Source organism: Macaca thibetana, chromosome 1 (assembly GCF_024542745.1).
Source record: "Macaca thibetana thibetana isolate TM-01 chromosome 1, ASM2454274v1, whole genome shotgun sequence".
NCBI classification, from domain to species: Eukaryota; Metazoa; Chordata; class Mammalia; order Primates; family Cercopithecidae; genus Macaca; species Macaca thibetana.
In genome coordinates this window covers 45760651-45774870 of record NC_065578.1, presented here as the reverse complement: position 1 = coordinate 45774870, position 14220 = coordinate 45760651, and the positions used below count along the sequence as shown (strand labels likewise).

At 51.4% G+C, this 14220-nt stretch overlaps 1 protein-coding gene across 1 annotated transcript; it reads left to right on the top strand.

Moving 5' to 3' along the window:
* Positions 1-13281: 13281 nt before the first annotated feature.
* Positions 13282-13809, top strand: TMEM275 (transmembrane protein 275). Its single transcript, XM_050802050.1, is given in 3 exon segments — positions 13282-13339; positions 13342-13514; positions 13516-13809. Coding segments are annotated over 3 exon segments (525 nt in total).
* The last annotated feature ends 411 nt before the right edge of the window (positions 13810-14220 follow it).

Here is a 14220-nt window from a genome sequence, read left to right as displayed (position 1 = left end):
TGCACCCTCCAGGCAGAGTTGTATAACCTCTACAGAGATGCCCTGTCCATATGGCCTCTGGCCTGGTTTAGTGAGCAGAAGACAAGCTAGAAATAGTGTCCTTCTTGGCCGGGCGCAGTGGCTCAAGCCTGTAATTCCAGCACTTTGGGAGGCCGAGACGGGCGGATCATGAGGTCAGGAGATCGAGACCATCCTGGCTAACACGGTGAAACCCCGTCTCTACTAAAAAATACAAAAAACTAGCCGGGCGCGGTGGCGGGCACCTGTAGTCCCAGCTACTCGGGAGGCTGAGGCAGGAGAATGGCGTAAACCCGGGAGGCGGAGCTTGCAGTGAGCTGAGATCGTGCCACTGCACTCCAGCCTGGGCGACAGAGCGAGACTCCGTCTCAAAAAAAAAAAAAAAAAAAAAAGAGTGTCCTTCTCCCAGGATCAGTGGAGATGGCACTTCCTCTTAGACGCCTCCCCTGACTTTACTGTGCTTCCCAGCCCCAGGGTTTCCCTCCTTCACAGCCCAATCACTCTGAGTGGCCTTTGTCTGTTTCCCCTCCTGAGAGTGGGAGCAGAGGGCCAGGCACCCAGAAGACACCCCAGTGGATGTGGGAAAACCAAAGTTTTCTGAAGCAGCAGAGTCCATCTCAGACGGGAAAGCTGAGGCCCCACTGGAAAAAGGACTCATCAAGTCCCATGGTGAAAGGTCACGGGGCCAGGCCTGCAGCCAGGTCTCCTATCTCTCCCTATCCAAGGCTCTATCTTCTGCTGTCCTCTGCACGGGCGGCAGGGATCAGCTCTCTGACCACAGCGTGACAGACCTCCACAAAGGGGCTGCCTTCCACAAATGCTGGCCAGGTGTAGAGACTTCGGTTCCTTCAGCTGAGAGAAGCAACTTTCTCTCCTTGAATTTCTCTCCTCTCCACCCGATTGCTGCCTATTCCCTGCCCCTTCTCTTTTCCTTCATTATCATCAACAATAGCTCAGGCTGCTGGTCCCTCCTCAATCAGGAGGTGACCCTTCCTCCTATCCATCTTTTCGATCCTCACCTCAGTGCCCTAGAGATGCCCCAGGGTGGAGGGGATGGGAGTGGGGGATGTGGAGCCTGAGCTGTGGAGAGGGTGGTTCCCTACCCCCTGCCCATCAACCCCTCTCAGCCAAGCTCTCCCCAGGATGGGGCTACGGAATCCCCAGTGCCTGGCAGGGCCAGGCACAGACAGATGCTGGGGGCCAGGTGCAATAAATCAAGGAATGAAAACATACAACAGCAAGAGCTATGTCCACTGGGGAAGAACTGGGTGAGGCTTCAAAGGACCCTTAAACTGAGTGGAAATTCTTGAGCCTGGTCCTCTAGTTCCTCTTTTTCCTTGCTGTGGGCTTCCTGAAACATGTTCCCTCCAGCCCAGGTGAATGTCACAATACATCTTCCTCAAGTACATCCCCAGCCTCAACCTCCCCACTCCCATAGTCACAGGAGTAGTCAATGTGGAGACATGTGGCTTCTCCCCCTCACACTTTGAGAAAAGGTGAGGTCAGGCCCAGCTGGCATGGGTAGTAAGGTAGCATTAGGGAGAAGTAGAACCCTCCAATATTTCAGCATGGGACAGGGGCATGGACAGGGACAGGTCTTTGAACCAAGCTCTTCCAGTAGTCTGTTCAAGAAAAGAAATTGGTTCTTTCCAATAGCCATTCTCACACCAGGACTGTGACTATGACTGTGCCTGGCCCTGGGCTGGGTGCTGAGAACACACAAGTGACCCAAAGGTGGAGAGTGCTTGGTCCAAGCAGCTTCCTTGAAGTGGCATGCCTGCTGGGCCAACCTGGAAGAGGACTGCCTAGGCTGGGGCTGGAGTTTGGAGATAAGACTCACATCCTGGTTCCCAGGGGCTGGGGCAAGAGGCTGTGGGGCCTTGAGCCTGGCTTTCCCTGGATGCAAAGGGAGGATATGGTAGCCCTTCCCCACAGGGCCGCTGTCAGCATGAAGGCTGCAGTAGGGTTTATGAATGGATGAGTGAATGAATGAAGCAGAGGCTGGAGAGATGTTCTTTCAGCTGAACTCCTCCAGGGTCTGAAAAGTCAGCACCTCAGTCTTCCCTCCCACACAGCCCAGCCTGGAGGTGGGCCTGCTGCCCAGCACTCCCTCCCCAGCCCTCAAACCAAAAAGCTCCTACACACACCACCAGGAGATAGAGTCACCCGCTAGACAGGCTCGTGGCCACACCCCTTTCTAGGGTGCAGGATTGCTGGTTAATTGGAAGGGATGCTGAAAACAAGCCCATCCCCGGAAAAATTCCCCATCTCCCCTGCCCCACAGCTCCAGCCCCGCTCCTGAAAAGGTGGAGAATCCATTTGAAGTTGAAGGCAGAGCCACTTCGACTTGTATCCGTGCCCTAGAGTGAGTTGCAATATATCCGTGCCTGGCTCTCGGAAAGTGCGGACGAGATGGTGTGGGTGGGCTAGGAGTTATTTGCAAGGGTGCTTGCAGACCGCGAAGCCTGGAGGAGAAGGGGAGAAGGACGGAACGGAGCGGAGAGGGGAGGTGTATGGTAAGAACCCCGCTCGCCCAGGGTTGAAGGGGAGCTGAGGGTCGGCGGCCAACGCTTGGAGGAGGGGGGCTGCGGGAGGCGGCTGGTGACCCGCACAGGCCAGCGCGCTGGCCCCTCCCAGTCCACCGCCGCCGCTGCGGGGGCTGCGCCAGGGGAGCCGAGCCGAGTGGGAGCGGGTCTGCGCGTCTCTGCCCTGCCCGCACCGGCTAGGGGTCCAGGACGGGGTGCCCTCTCCCACCCACCTGCTGATCCAGAGTCTCCAAGCTGCTCGGTCCAGGACCACCCCCGGCCCGCCCGGAAACCCAGCCGCGTGGGAGAGGGCGACCCCAACTCCAACCCCCGTGCTGTGCGCCGGCCCAGGCCCTAGAACCCAGCGGACGGCGGAGGGGGTGCCCGGCCTCTCTCCTGGCTGTCCTGCGCTGGAGGGATCCTTCCTTCCTGCTGACCCAGGGTGCTCAGGGGTCAGCCGGGTCAGGCCCGCAGGGGAGTGTCCACGGACCGTCTCAGGCAAGTGAAGGAGCTGTGGGACGCTGGCGGGAGGGGGCTGAGGAGGGGACACTTACTGGAACGCGGAAGAGACTCCATCCAGCCTGAGCTCCAGGGGACAGGAGTAGTGCCCGGAGAAGCGGTCAAAAACCTGTGGCCGTGAGAGGACAGGGCTGAGAAAGACAGAGACGGATGCAGGAGAAGGGGAGACACTCCGCAGGCACTGGCGGCTCCGGGGCTTCCTCTGCTCCACTCTGACCCCACCCTGCTCTGAACTGGGTAGGACTCTGCCCTAGAATCTCACCTGTCCCCTCCATGTCCGCCCCAAAGCCCAAAGTGAGGAGGGGATGGGAGAGAAGAGAGCACAGAACAACTTCAAATCCAAGAGACAGGAGAAGCCAGGAGGGCCGAAAACGAGCCCCTCTGACCAATGTCTCCCCCCACCATTTACTTAACCAACATTCACTGGGCCATTTATCTAACCCATATTCACCTGGGGAGAGGCAGGCACCCAAACAAGGTGGACATAATCTTGGCCCTCAAGGAAGATGGCTAGGGCCTGCAGACCTGGATACAGGAGTCATGGCACCATGAGGGTATCAGGAGTTGAGGAGCCCTGATTTGCAGAGTTTCGGAAATCTGAAAGAAGGAAGGAAGGAAGCAGCATCCCCGCTGCACTCTGAAGGGAGAGCTGGGGTCAGCCAAGGGAAGAGCAAGTAGGCTCATGGCTCAGGCACAGCGAGCTCACACACCTGGTGAGGTCAGCCCGCAAAAGCAAAATCAAGGCAGGGATGAGGAGGGTGGCAGGGCCGGGCAGCAGCTGTGAGGATCCTAGGAGGAGAGATGGGGCAGTGATGAGACTAGAGAGGAAGGGATGGATTCCGGGACGCTTGGAGGGGAGAGTCTGCAGGGCTTAGTGATAGATGGCAAATGTGTGGAGGGAAGCCTGGGGAGAGAGGAGCTGAGGATGAAGCCCAGATTTTCTGGCTGGGTCTGTGGGCTCTGTAGGTGAAGATGAAATTGAGGGAACTGTATCCCAGGGGAAGAGTATATTTCCAGGAGGGAGGCTTCAGTAGGTCCCAAGCTCTGGAGACGTCAAGTTAGCTAAGAGTTGAACAGTGTTCATGGAATTCAGCAAAAAGGAGTCAGCTGGTGGCCTTGGTGAAAGCAGAGTCTGTGGTGTGATGGGGCAGAAACCAGAATGGAGTGGACTGGCTCTTGACAAGGAGGTGAGATATATACTGTAGACAGTGCTTTCAAGAAAGGGACAGAGTGTTAGCTGGAGGCAGATGTGGGGTTGAAGGAGGGTTTTGTTTCGAGATGGGAGAGGCCTTCTTAGATGCATCCAGTGGGAGGTGCGGTCCAGTGACGGGTTGGTGAGCTCAGACTAGGAAGTGGGAGGTTTCCCAGTAACATTAAGGATCACAGTGATGCCAGGGATGTGGATGTACAGACAGCCCATGCCACCCAGCCGTGGTTTTTTCACCTACAAGGCTTAGCAGTTTAGGCATAGACTTGAGGTGGCACAAAGCCAGACTGTTGCAACTGAGGCTTTGCGGGCAGCTTTGGCAGAAGGACAAAGGGACAAGTTAAGTTGCAAGAGAGTAATGGAAATAAGTCAGTTTGGGTTCTTGGGTAGATGCAGACAGAAGTGGAAGCAAGAGGATCATGGAGAAAAATGCAGAGGTCCAGGGATTGCATGAGATCAAAGAACAGTTACAGCCAGCGGCAGTGTGGGGTTATGAAAGGCACAGATTTAGGAGACACACAGCCTAGGTTTGAATCACAGCTATGCCATATATTACCATGATGTCTGTGACCTTAGGCGATTCTTCTAACCTCTCGGGCCTCTGTTTCCCAATCCATAAGTTAGTGGCAGCAGTAGTGCTACCTAAGGGTTGTCATGGCACTTAAATGAGTTAATATATATAAAGGGCGGCCAGGCGTGGTGGCTCATGCTTGTAATCCCAGCACTTTGGAGGCTGAGGCCAGCAAATCATGAGGTCAGGAGATTGAGACTATCCTGGCCAACATGGTGAAACCCCGTCTCTATTAAAAATACAAAAATTAGCCAGGTGTGGTGGTGTGCACCTGTAGTCCCAGGTACTCATGAGGCTGAGATAGGAGAATCACTTGAACCTGGGAGGCGGAGGTTGCAGTGAGCCGAGATTGCACCACTGCACTCCAGCTTGGGCAACAGAGCAAGACTCCATCTCAAAAAAATAAAAATAAAAAAATTATATATATATATATATACACACACACACACATATATGGCTTAGAACAGTGTTTGTGCTGTAGCCGTGTTTGTATGGAGGTAGCAGTGGAGTTACAGTCGAGAGTAGGGTGTCAGGGTTTCTCAGAGGTGGAATGGTTCAGGGTGATGACAAGGGTGATAAAGTCCTGAAGGTGATGAGGTATGAGGAAGTGTAGCTGAGGTGGAATGAAGGAATTGAGCATTGGAGATGAGAAGTCAGGAAACTAAGAGGGCAGAGGGGTTGGGTGGTTGGGCAAAAGATGCTGAAGTTCCTCAGGCTGGGGAGGGAAGTGGAGCTAGTTCCAGAGCCTTGAAGCGAAGGAGACAGATAGGAAGGGCAGTTCCACTCCTGCCAGTCTGAAGTCCTCTCTCTCCACCCCTCCAGCTGGCTCCAGACAGCTGAGTTGCTTAGGGTAGAGGCAGAGGCCCAGGTTGAGGTTAGAGATCCCAGTCTGGCCACCTATATAACCCCTGCTGGGGACTGTGGCCTGAGGATTCTGTTGGGGAAGTGCAAGAGCACCAGGAAGGACTGGAAGGGAGCATCTTTGCCTGGATTGTTACAAAGGCTCGGTCTAACCAACACAGACCTGTGATTGCTCAAAGAAGCTTTCGGAGTCTTGTGCCACTGGGGCCTCTCAGCTGTGCTGGAAGCCAGCTAGACCATCTAGATCATCTAGATCAATCTCGCACTTCACCAATGGCAAAGCTGAGCCCCAGTGAGGGGAATGGTGAGTGCTTGCCTTTTGCCAGCATGGAGACCCATTGTGAATGGGTAGGCACCATCAGAGCAGCCACAATGGAACTCCTATCCACCCATCACCTCTCCCGGGGGGTTCCTACTCTCAACCACCTTCCCTCCACCCTCACACTTCCAGGCAAGGAGAAGTCTCCAGGACAGCAGCTCATCTCCATCAGATAGGCAGGCAACTGACAGTGTGTCATATGTTGGCCTGTGTCTGCAACTCTGTGTGTGTAATGCATCTATGCATCTTGTTTGTATTTCTGGATATGTCCAGTCACTGCGTGTGTGTCTGTAGTGTATATGTGTGTGTGTGTGTTCGTGCAGGCACATGGGCTCAGGAAGGAAGATGATAGATCCCAGGAATCAGACACAGGAGCTAGAAAGCCACACCTTCAGGCTTCACCCTCAAACCTTATTTCCAGCTTGAAGACTCTGTGTGTGTGTGTGTGTGTGCATGCGCGTGTACACACGCACATGCACACATGTGAGTATGCATGTATATGCATGTGTCTATGGTGAGGACAGGTCCATGGATTGGCTAGGGTGAGGGTGATGGTAGCTCTTTGGGCTCTGGGTTTGCAGAATTCAGTTGGCAGAAGCGGAGAGTTCCCAAGGTAGTGAATAAGCCCCAGCCGGCAATGAGTAAGAGTGATGTGGGAGGTTCCTGAGGATGTAGGTGCTGGGAAGAGGCTGGCCCAGATTTCCAGGGACTGAGAGGGAACAGAAGGGCTAAGACTAAAAGGAACAGAGGAGTTCATAGTGAGCAGTAAAGAGCTCAGACTGAGCAAGTGAGGGGCTCAGCCTCCCCTGGAGGACAAGGGGCTGGGGCCAGTGGCTGAAGTCTGGACTGAAGCCCCTACGCCCAGAGGCTCTTGGGCCTTTGGACCGGGAATCTGGAGCCAGGAGGCCTGGCAGCTACCTCTAGTCAAGCAACTGCTCTTATGCAACACAAACATCCCAGAACCATGGGTTGGGGGTACAGGGGACGTGCAGGCTGACCTACTGACCTGAAGGGACTTCGGACAGAGACTCCCTCTCCAGGAGCTCTTGCCTTCACCAACTGAGGACCACCCCCTTGAGCCCAAATTTTTTTAATAAGTAAACATCTCTATACCTTTCAGTAAACAGCAATTCTAATGAACCAAAAACATAAGCTTTTCAATCTGACAAAACTGGGTTTGAATCCCAGCTTTCCCTATTGCAGCTGAATAAACCAAAGTAAGTCCCTTCACCTCTTTGAGCCTCAGTGTCCTCACTATGAACTAGGAGCAGGACTGCAACAGCTCACAGGGTTGTAGTGAAGGTTAAATGTGCTAATGTAGGGAGAGTGCTTAGCACAGAGTTGCTGCTCAATATGAGTGTCCCTCCCCCTCAACCAGAACCCCTGTGTGGCAGCTGACTTCCCAGGGAAACAACGGAATCCCAGCCTAAAGCAAATAATCTGGTACAATGCGCAGGTACAGCCATATACATTTATATGTATACGTATACATAAATGTTGATTTTATGAGACCTTTTGATACACTGACAGTAACTTCTAAACAGGTCCTCATTTCCACCTTTATGAACCTCAAGTAGTTGAGGGTGGGGCAGCAGATTGATTGACGAGGGACCTCAGTTTGGGGACAATAACCTCATTATACTCCTCCCTTCACATCCAGACAACTAAGGCCCAGAGACGGACCCCAGCTCTCCCAGGCTGCCCAACAGTGTCTGCTCCTTCCGCAAACTGCTTGTGGACTGGATTCCTCACGTAGAGACCATGGGGCCTCCCTAGCCAGAGGCAGGGCAGCAGGGAGGGTGAATTGCTTGGCCAGGGTCGTGGGCAGCTGAATGGCAGTGTTCAGAACCCTCGTTGGATGGGAAAGGGCTTGGTTCTGGCCTGGCTTGGCCATAGACCTCCTCTACTCCAAGCCTCAGTTTCCCGCTTCTGAAGATTTAGGGGCTCAGCAACTCGGAGTACTCACTAAAGTGAAGGTCTTCCAGTCCTCACAACTCAAGAGTCAGAGCAATGCCCTTCCCTCCTGCTCAGGCACTAGGATTGAAGGCTGGGCTTGGAATGAAGTAGAAGGGGCTTAGAGGACTGGGGAGAGCAATAGCATCAACTCAGAGTCCTGCTTCCATAATCCAATAGGCCAGCCTGGAAGTGGCACGTGTCACAATTCCCTGGCCAGAACATCACACAATGCCACCTAATCACAAATCAGCCAGAAAGTGCAATCTTAACATGTGCTCAGTAGAGTGGAAAACCAGAAAGATTTATTGAACAGTGCCAAGGACCCCACAACAGAGCTAGCCAGAACACCCACAACAAAACAGAACCAACACTGCAACAGCAGCAGCTGGAGCCCCAGTTCACCAGATGAAATGGTGGTGCAAATTGAATTACAACAGCTGAGCAGCCTCAGCACCTCATCCCTGCACACTCCTAGATCCCAATTAACCGGGGTGGAAGCAACCTCAGGAATAAGCCCAACACCTACATGTTCTTAGTCCTTTGCGTGCCTAGGGCAGAGACCCTTCTGTCTTATAGTCACTGTGCCTCCCAGGAGTAGATAAGAATCAATCATTTATTAGCAATTAGCACTTAGAAGCTCAGCCCCTGGGCTGGAATTAGTTTCTGTTGAACCTAGTTTGCTAAACCAAGGAAGAAGCAAAGTGAATTTTACCTTCCTTGAACCAGAGAAAACCTGTCTTCCTCTGTGGTTGACATTTGAGCAGTGTAAGTTCTAATTACAGGAGCTTATCTACAGGGCCTTAGAAAAGCCTGTGCCTCAGTCATTCAACAAACATTTAGCAAATCCAGCACTGTGCTAGGTTGAGAGCTCAGGCTTTGGATCAGTACACCAGATTTCAAATCCTGGCACCACCACTGCAGTTGAGTGGTTTGGGGTGAGTTTACTTAATCTTTCTGTGTCTCAATTTCCTCATCTGTAAAATAGAGGTATAATAGTAATACTTAATGTTGTATTAATTTTAAATTAATTAATTAATTAAATAAAAATGTGTTAATTTTATGTTGTAAAAATTAAATTAGATATTATTATAAGTGCTTAGCATAGCATAACTTAGTTATAGATCTATAAGTGCTAATTTCAGATTATCATCTAGACTTCTGTTTCTGGCTAAAGTAGACTAACTTCTATCAGACCAATTTACCTGCTGAGGATAAAACTTTAAAAGCTGGATTAAGCATTTAAGAAATCTGTTTAAAGGCATGGGAGAGCTACCAAGGCAGTGAGGACTTGAGGGGGCCAAGATTGTGGAGAGAAGTAATACTAGATTTTGATTTTTCCCTAAAGGCATTTTCCAGTTTGTAGGAGGTCATGAGACTGGGGAGTCAAATTGGAATTCCGGGCCTAAAAAGGGAAGGGGTACTGTTAAACACCTACAGTTTTTATTGGGAAGACCAAAGCAACACTCTAGGACTAATGGCTAACCAGATATAGACTAGACTCAGAAAGACTGAAACAAAGTTTCCAATCAGTATAATCTTCGATTGGGTTACAGTGGCCTGTGGTTCTTTAGGAGCCTGTCAGAAGCAAAAGCAAATCCCCTCTGGAGGAAGATAATATCATTCAAAGCCTCATGCTAGCTCTATAATTTTTTATACACAATGTTGGACATTCAATAAAAAATTATCTGGCATTTCAGGAGATAAGACCAAATGAACAAAAGCAATAAAACAGACAATAGAAACAAGCCCACTGGAGATCCAGATGTTAGAGTTTTCAGACATGGACTCTAGAAGGTTTAATATGTTCAAGAAAATTAATAACAAGAGGGAATCTTTAAATAGAAAACTGGAATCTATGAAAAAGGATCTAGTGGAAATTCCAGAACTGAACAGTTATAACAAATGAAATCCATTGATGGATTTAGCAGCAGAGAAGACACATGTGAAAATAGGATTAGTAAACTAGATAGTAAAAAAAATATTTCAGTAGAAAAATATCCAGACTGAAATAAAGAGAAGGAAGGAAGGAAAGGGCTAGAAAATACAGAATAAAGTGTAAAAGAGACATATGGGACAATAGCAAATGGCTGAACATACATGCATTGAAGGTCCCAGAAGGAGAGGAGAAAGCGAACAGAGAAAAGATAAGAGCTGAAATGTTTCCTGAACTAGGGGGCGATATGATGCAGCCACAGATTGTAGAAGCATGAGGAAGGATACATATAAAGCAAATATCTACAGAGTAGGATAAATACAAAGAAAAACTCACTGAGGCACATCACAGTAAAACTGCTAAAACCCTAAGGCAAAGGAGAGTCTTCCCCATACGGGAAAAGAAGCAAGATCCTGGCTGGGCACGGTGGCTCACGCCTGTAATCCCAGCACTTTGGGAGGCTGAGGCAGGTGGATCACGAGGTCAGGAGCTCGAGACCAGCCTGGCCAACATGGTGAAACCCCATCTCTACTAAAAAAAAAAAAAAAAATTAGCTGGGCATGGTGTTAGGTGCCTGTAATCCTAGCTACTCAGTAGGCTGAGGCAAGAGAATCACTTGAACCCAGGAGTCGGAGGTTACAGTGAGCTGTGATTGCACCACTGCACTCCAGCCCAAGCAACAGTGCAAGACTCTATCTCAAAAAAAAAAAAAAAAAAAAGAGAGAGAGAGAGAGAGAGAGAGAAGCAAGATCCCTGGACTCTCCAGCGGCCAGGGCCTCCCTGACCCTCATCCAATATCAGCTTCCAGGAGACTGATGTGAAGTGAGGTGAGCCAGACTCCCTCCTCTCCATGGGGCATCCTCATACTGAGCCCTCCCCACAGAAGGGAACTCCTGCCTTTGTCAGATAATGTCAGATGTTGATGAATGAGGTTGGGGAGAGGTTTAAAAGGGGAAGATGTGGGAATCTCACAGACCCTCCTGAGGATCAAATCCTTCTCTATAAAATTAAGCAAGATTGTGTAGGGTGTGAGCCAGCTTATCTGTTTTCTGACTCTGGTCTCAGAATGTCTATTCTTCCTTTCAGTCCAGCCACCGGAGCCCCAATCCACTTCCCTCTCTGAGCCTCAGTCTCCTGAGTTGTAAAATGTGGCTATTAAAAAAAAATTTTTTTTTAATTCTTTTTGTTAACAACAACAACAACAAAAATAGATGCAGGGTTTCGCCATGTTGCCCAGGCTGGTCACAAACTCCCAAGCTCAAGCAATCTGCCTGCCTCAGCCTCCCAAAGTGCTGGGATTACAGGTGTGAGCCACCACACCCGGCCAAAATGTGACTATTAATAGGCATCAAGCAGTAGTAGAGATTGTGATATCATGGATGTAAAAGTGCTTTGCACACTATACATTGCTGTACCCTTTTAGAGGTTGCTATCCCTGGCTGGCAGAACCATCAACAGCAGGTTAGAGAGCAGATGTTCATGCAGATGAGGAGCTCCCTGAGGAAACTGGTCTGTAGATGCCCTCAAGAGTCAACATGTGCTTTATTTGCTAAGATTTGGGGATTTCTGACTTCCTGCCAGCTTGGTACGGCAACAAGGTGATTCTGGCTGGAATCTCAGTAGGGCTGCCCCCTCTCAGCATGGTGCCAGGAGAGGGAACCCTGGAGTCATCAGCTCTGGACAGGCCTGGAGGTGGCCTTTCAAGCCCTCTGACCTGCGCATCCTGTGTGTCGAGAGTGAAGGATCTGACACTAGCCCTCATTTTCAGTCAGTCATCAAGCTTTCTCCAACCCCACTGGGTATAGGGTTTGGACACGCAGAAAGGTACCTCCACCTGGGAGACAGCCCAACTTTTCTGTTTCCAAACCCAACATGACCAGCCTCCCAGATTTGAGACTTCATGGCTCCCTTCTCTGTCAACCACCACCAGAAGGGCATGATTAACATTTATTAAATTCTCACTGTTCTAAACACTTTATTTAGCTTAAAGTATTTAATTATCACTGTACCCTATGAGGTGGGTTCTATGATTAGCCCCACGTTACAGGAGGTAAGACGGAAGCAGGAGAGTCAGGCCCCCTGTGAAGGTGGCACTCACTCCCTGCTCCTCACCCTGCATGCTCCCCTTAGACCCGCAGTACCATCTGATTACTTCCCTTTCATCCCCATCCAGGACCCTTTTCTGGCATTTTTTCCCCACAATTCTAACACTAGCTAAGATCTCATCCTTTGAGGGCCTTTGTACCAACTAGGATCTTATGCATTATAGAACAGAATTCTCAAATAGAAGTCATAAATCCCTAGACTCTAATTTTATTACTCTTGTTTCTGCATGTATTTCCAGAATTCTAGAATCCAGCAATAGATCCTAGAACCAGAGACATCTAGAGAATCCTAGAAAGGAATTCTAGCATCCAGCAATTAGACTTTTGAATCCAGGTTCAACAGTAGAACAATAGGGAGTGGAGTGGAGATAGGATTGGAATTTAATAGAATGCCTGGTCTAGAAAGGGTCCTGGTGCCTTAGATCTGCTCCAGCCCAACCCATCTCATGTGGGAACTGTGCCCTCTCACTGAACATCTGAACCATCAGGAGCTCCTCACTCTCACGTGGCCACTCACTCCAGGGCCTCATCTGATATTCAGAAGAGTCAGTGTCATTGCTACACCTACCGGAGCCTAGGGTGGGGATGCTGAGGCCAAGTCGCATGGTCATTCAGGTCCTGGTTCTGGATCTTGGATAAACTGCTAGACCTCTGGGAGCCTCAGTTTCTTCACCTGAATAAAGGGGTAGGAGTGGGGGTGGGGGGCAAGGTCAGATGATTTCCAAGGCCTCTTCCACTTGAGGGAGTGAGTTGTCTAAATCTCAAGAGCTGCCATTTGCCTTCTAGTTAGGGTTACTGAAGACGATGATGATCATGTAATGAGCACCTAAGCTGAACTGGACACTGTGCTGAGCACTTTCCAGCCATTCTCTCACTCAATGAGTCCAGGTAGGCTTCCAGGAGGAGAGGGGTTGGAGGGGTGGTGTCTGTTTAGAGAACAAAAAAGTGACGAGAGAGGGAGGATGGCAAGATTGGCCACGAGGGACCCCCGGAACTAGGTGGGGATACAACAAGCAGACTCTTCCCATATGGGATGGGTTGTTGCTTTCCAGAGACAGAGGCGGGGGGCTGACCAAGATGACCTCTGCCCACCCAGGCACTGAGTGTAGCTACAGACGGAGCCTAGGATTCGAGGTCGAGACACACTGCTTGACCCCGCCCTCTTGCTGTGTGCCCACAGGACTAGCGCGAGGCGGCTCCTGGCAATTGGGCTGTTCCGGGCCGGCGGCAAGAGGGAGCTTGATGCGTCTCCGCCGTGCGCAGGCCGATGCCGCCGGCAGAAAAGAGCAAGGGACCACCGGTCCTGGCGCCCGCGGAACGCGCCCGGGGCCGGGCCTGCAGTCGCCTGCGCTGTGCTGCGCCTGCGGTCTGTGCGCGCTGCTGGCTGGCGTGAACGTGACGCTGGCGGGCGCCTTCGCCTCCTTCCTGCCCGGGCACAACCCGCTGCTCGTGGTGGGGCCGGGGCTGCTGGTGCTAGCGCTCGGCTTCTTCGCGGCCTGCCTGCGTGTGTAGCCGCCGGGGCCCCGCGCCCGGCGCGCGCTCGGCGGCCGCGGTGGGCCCTGGCCAGGGGGGCGGCCGCGCCGGGCCCGTGGCGCTAGAGATGGAGAGCAGCGAGCGCACAGCACAGGACACCACAGCAGTGCAGCTCAGCCCTGCAGTCTCAGCCGCGTCCTCCGGCCGCTCCAGCCCCGGCCCCAGCACCCTCGCCTTGGAGGCCCCGGCGCCCGTGGCCGTCTGCGCGCTGCGCTCGGAAGGGGTCCAGCTCAACCCGCCCCAGGAGCGGGCCGCCCCCTAGCGGACCAGGGCCCCGCCGTGACTCCGCTCTCCGGGTTCACTCCCCTTCCTTCCGTGCCATTTAAGAGGGCAAAAGAAAAAGAAAAAAGAAAAGTTTTTCTTTCCTTTCTTTCTTTTCTTTTTCTTTCTTTCCTTCTTTCTTTCTTTCTTTCTTTCTTTCTCTTTCTTTCTTCTTTCTTTTTTTTCTTTTTTTCTTTCTCTCTCTCTCTCTTTCTTTCTTCTTTCTTTCTTTCTTTCTTTCTTTCTTTCTTTCTCTCTTTCTTTTCCTTTCTTCCTTCTTTCTTTTTAACAAGGGTCTGGTGCTGGGCGCAGGGGGCCTCATCTTTTCCATCTCCCAAACTCCTGGGTAGAACGTGTGATGGTGTCAGGGGTCACACTCCGAAGAAGGGAGCAGCAGACCCTTGGCCCCTTA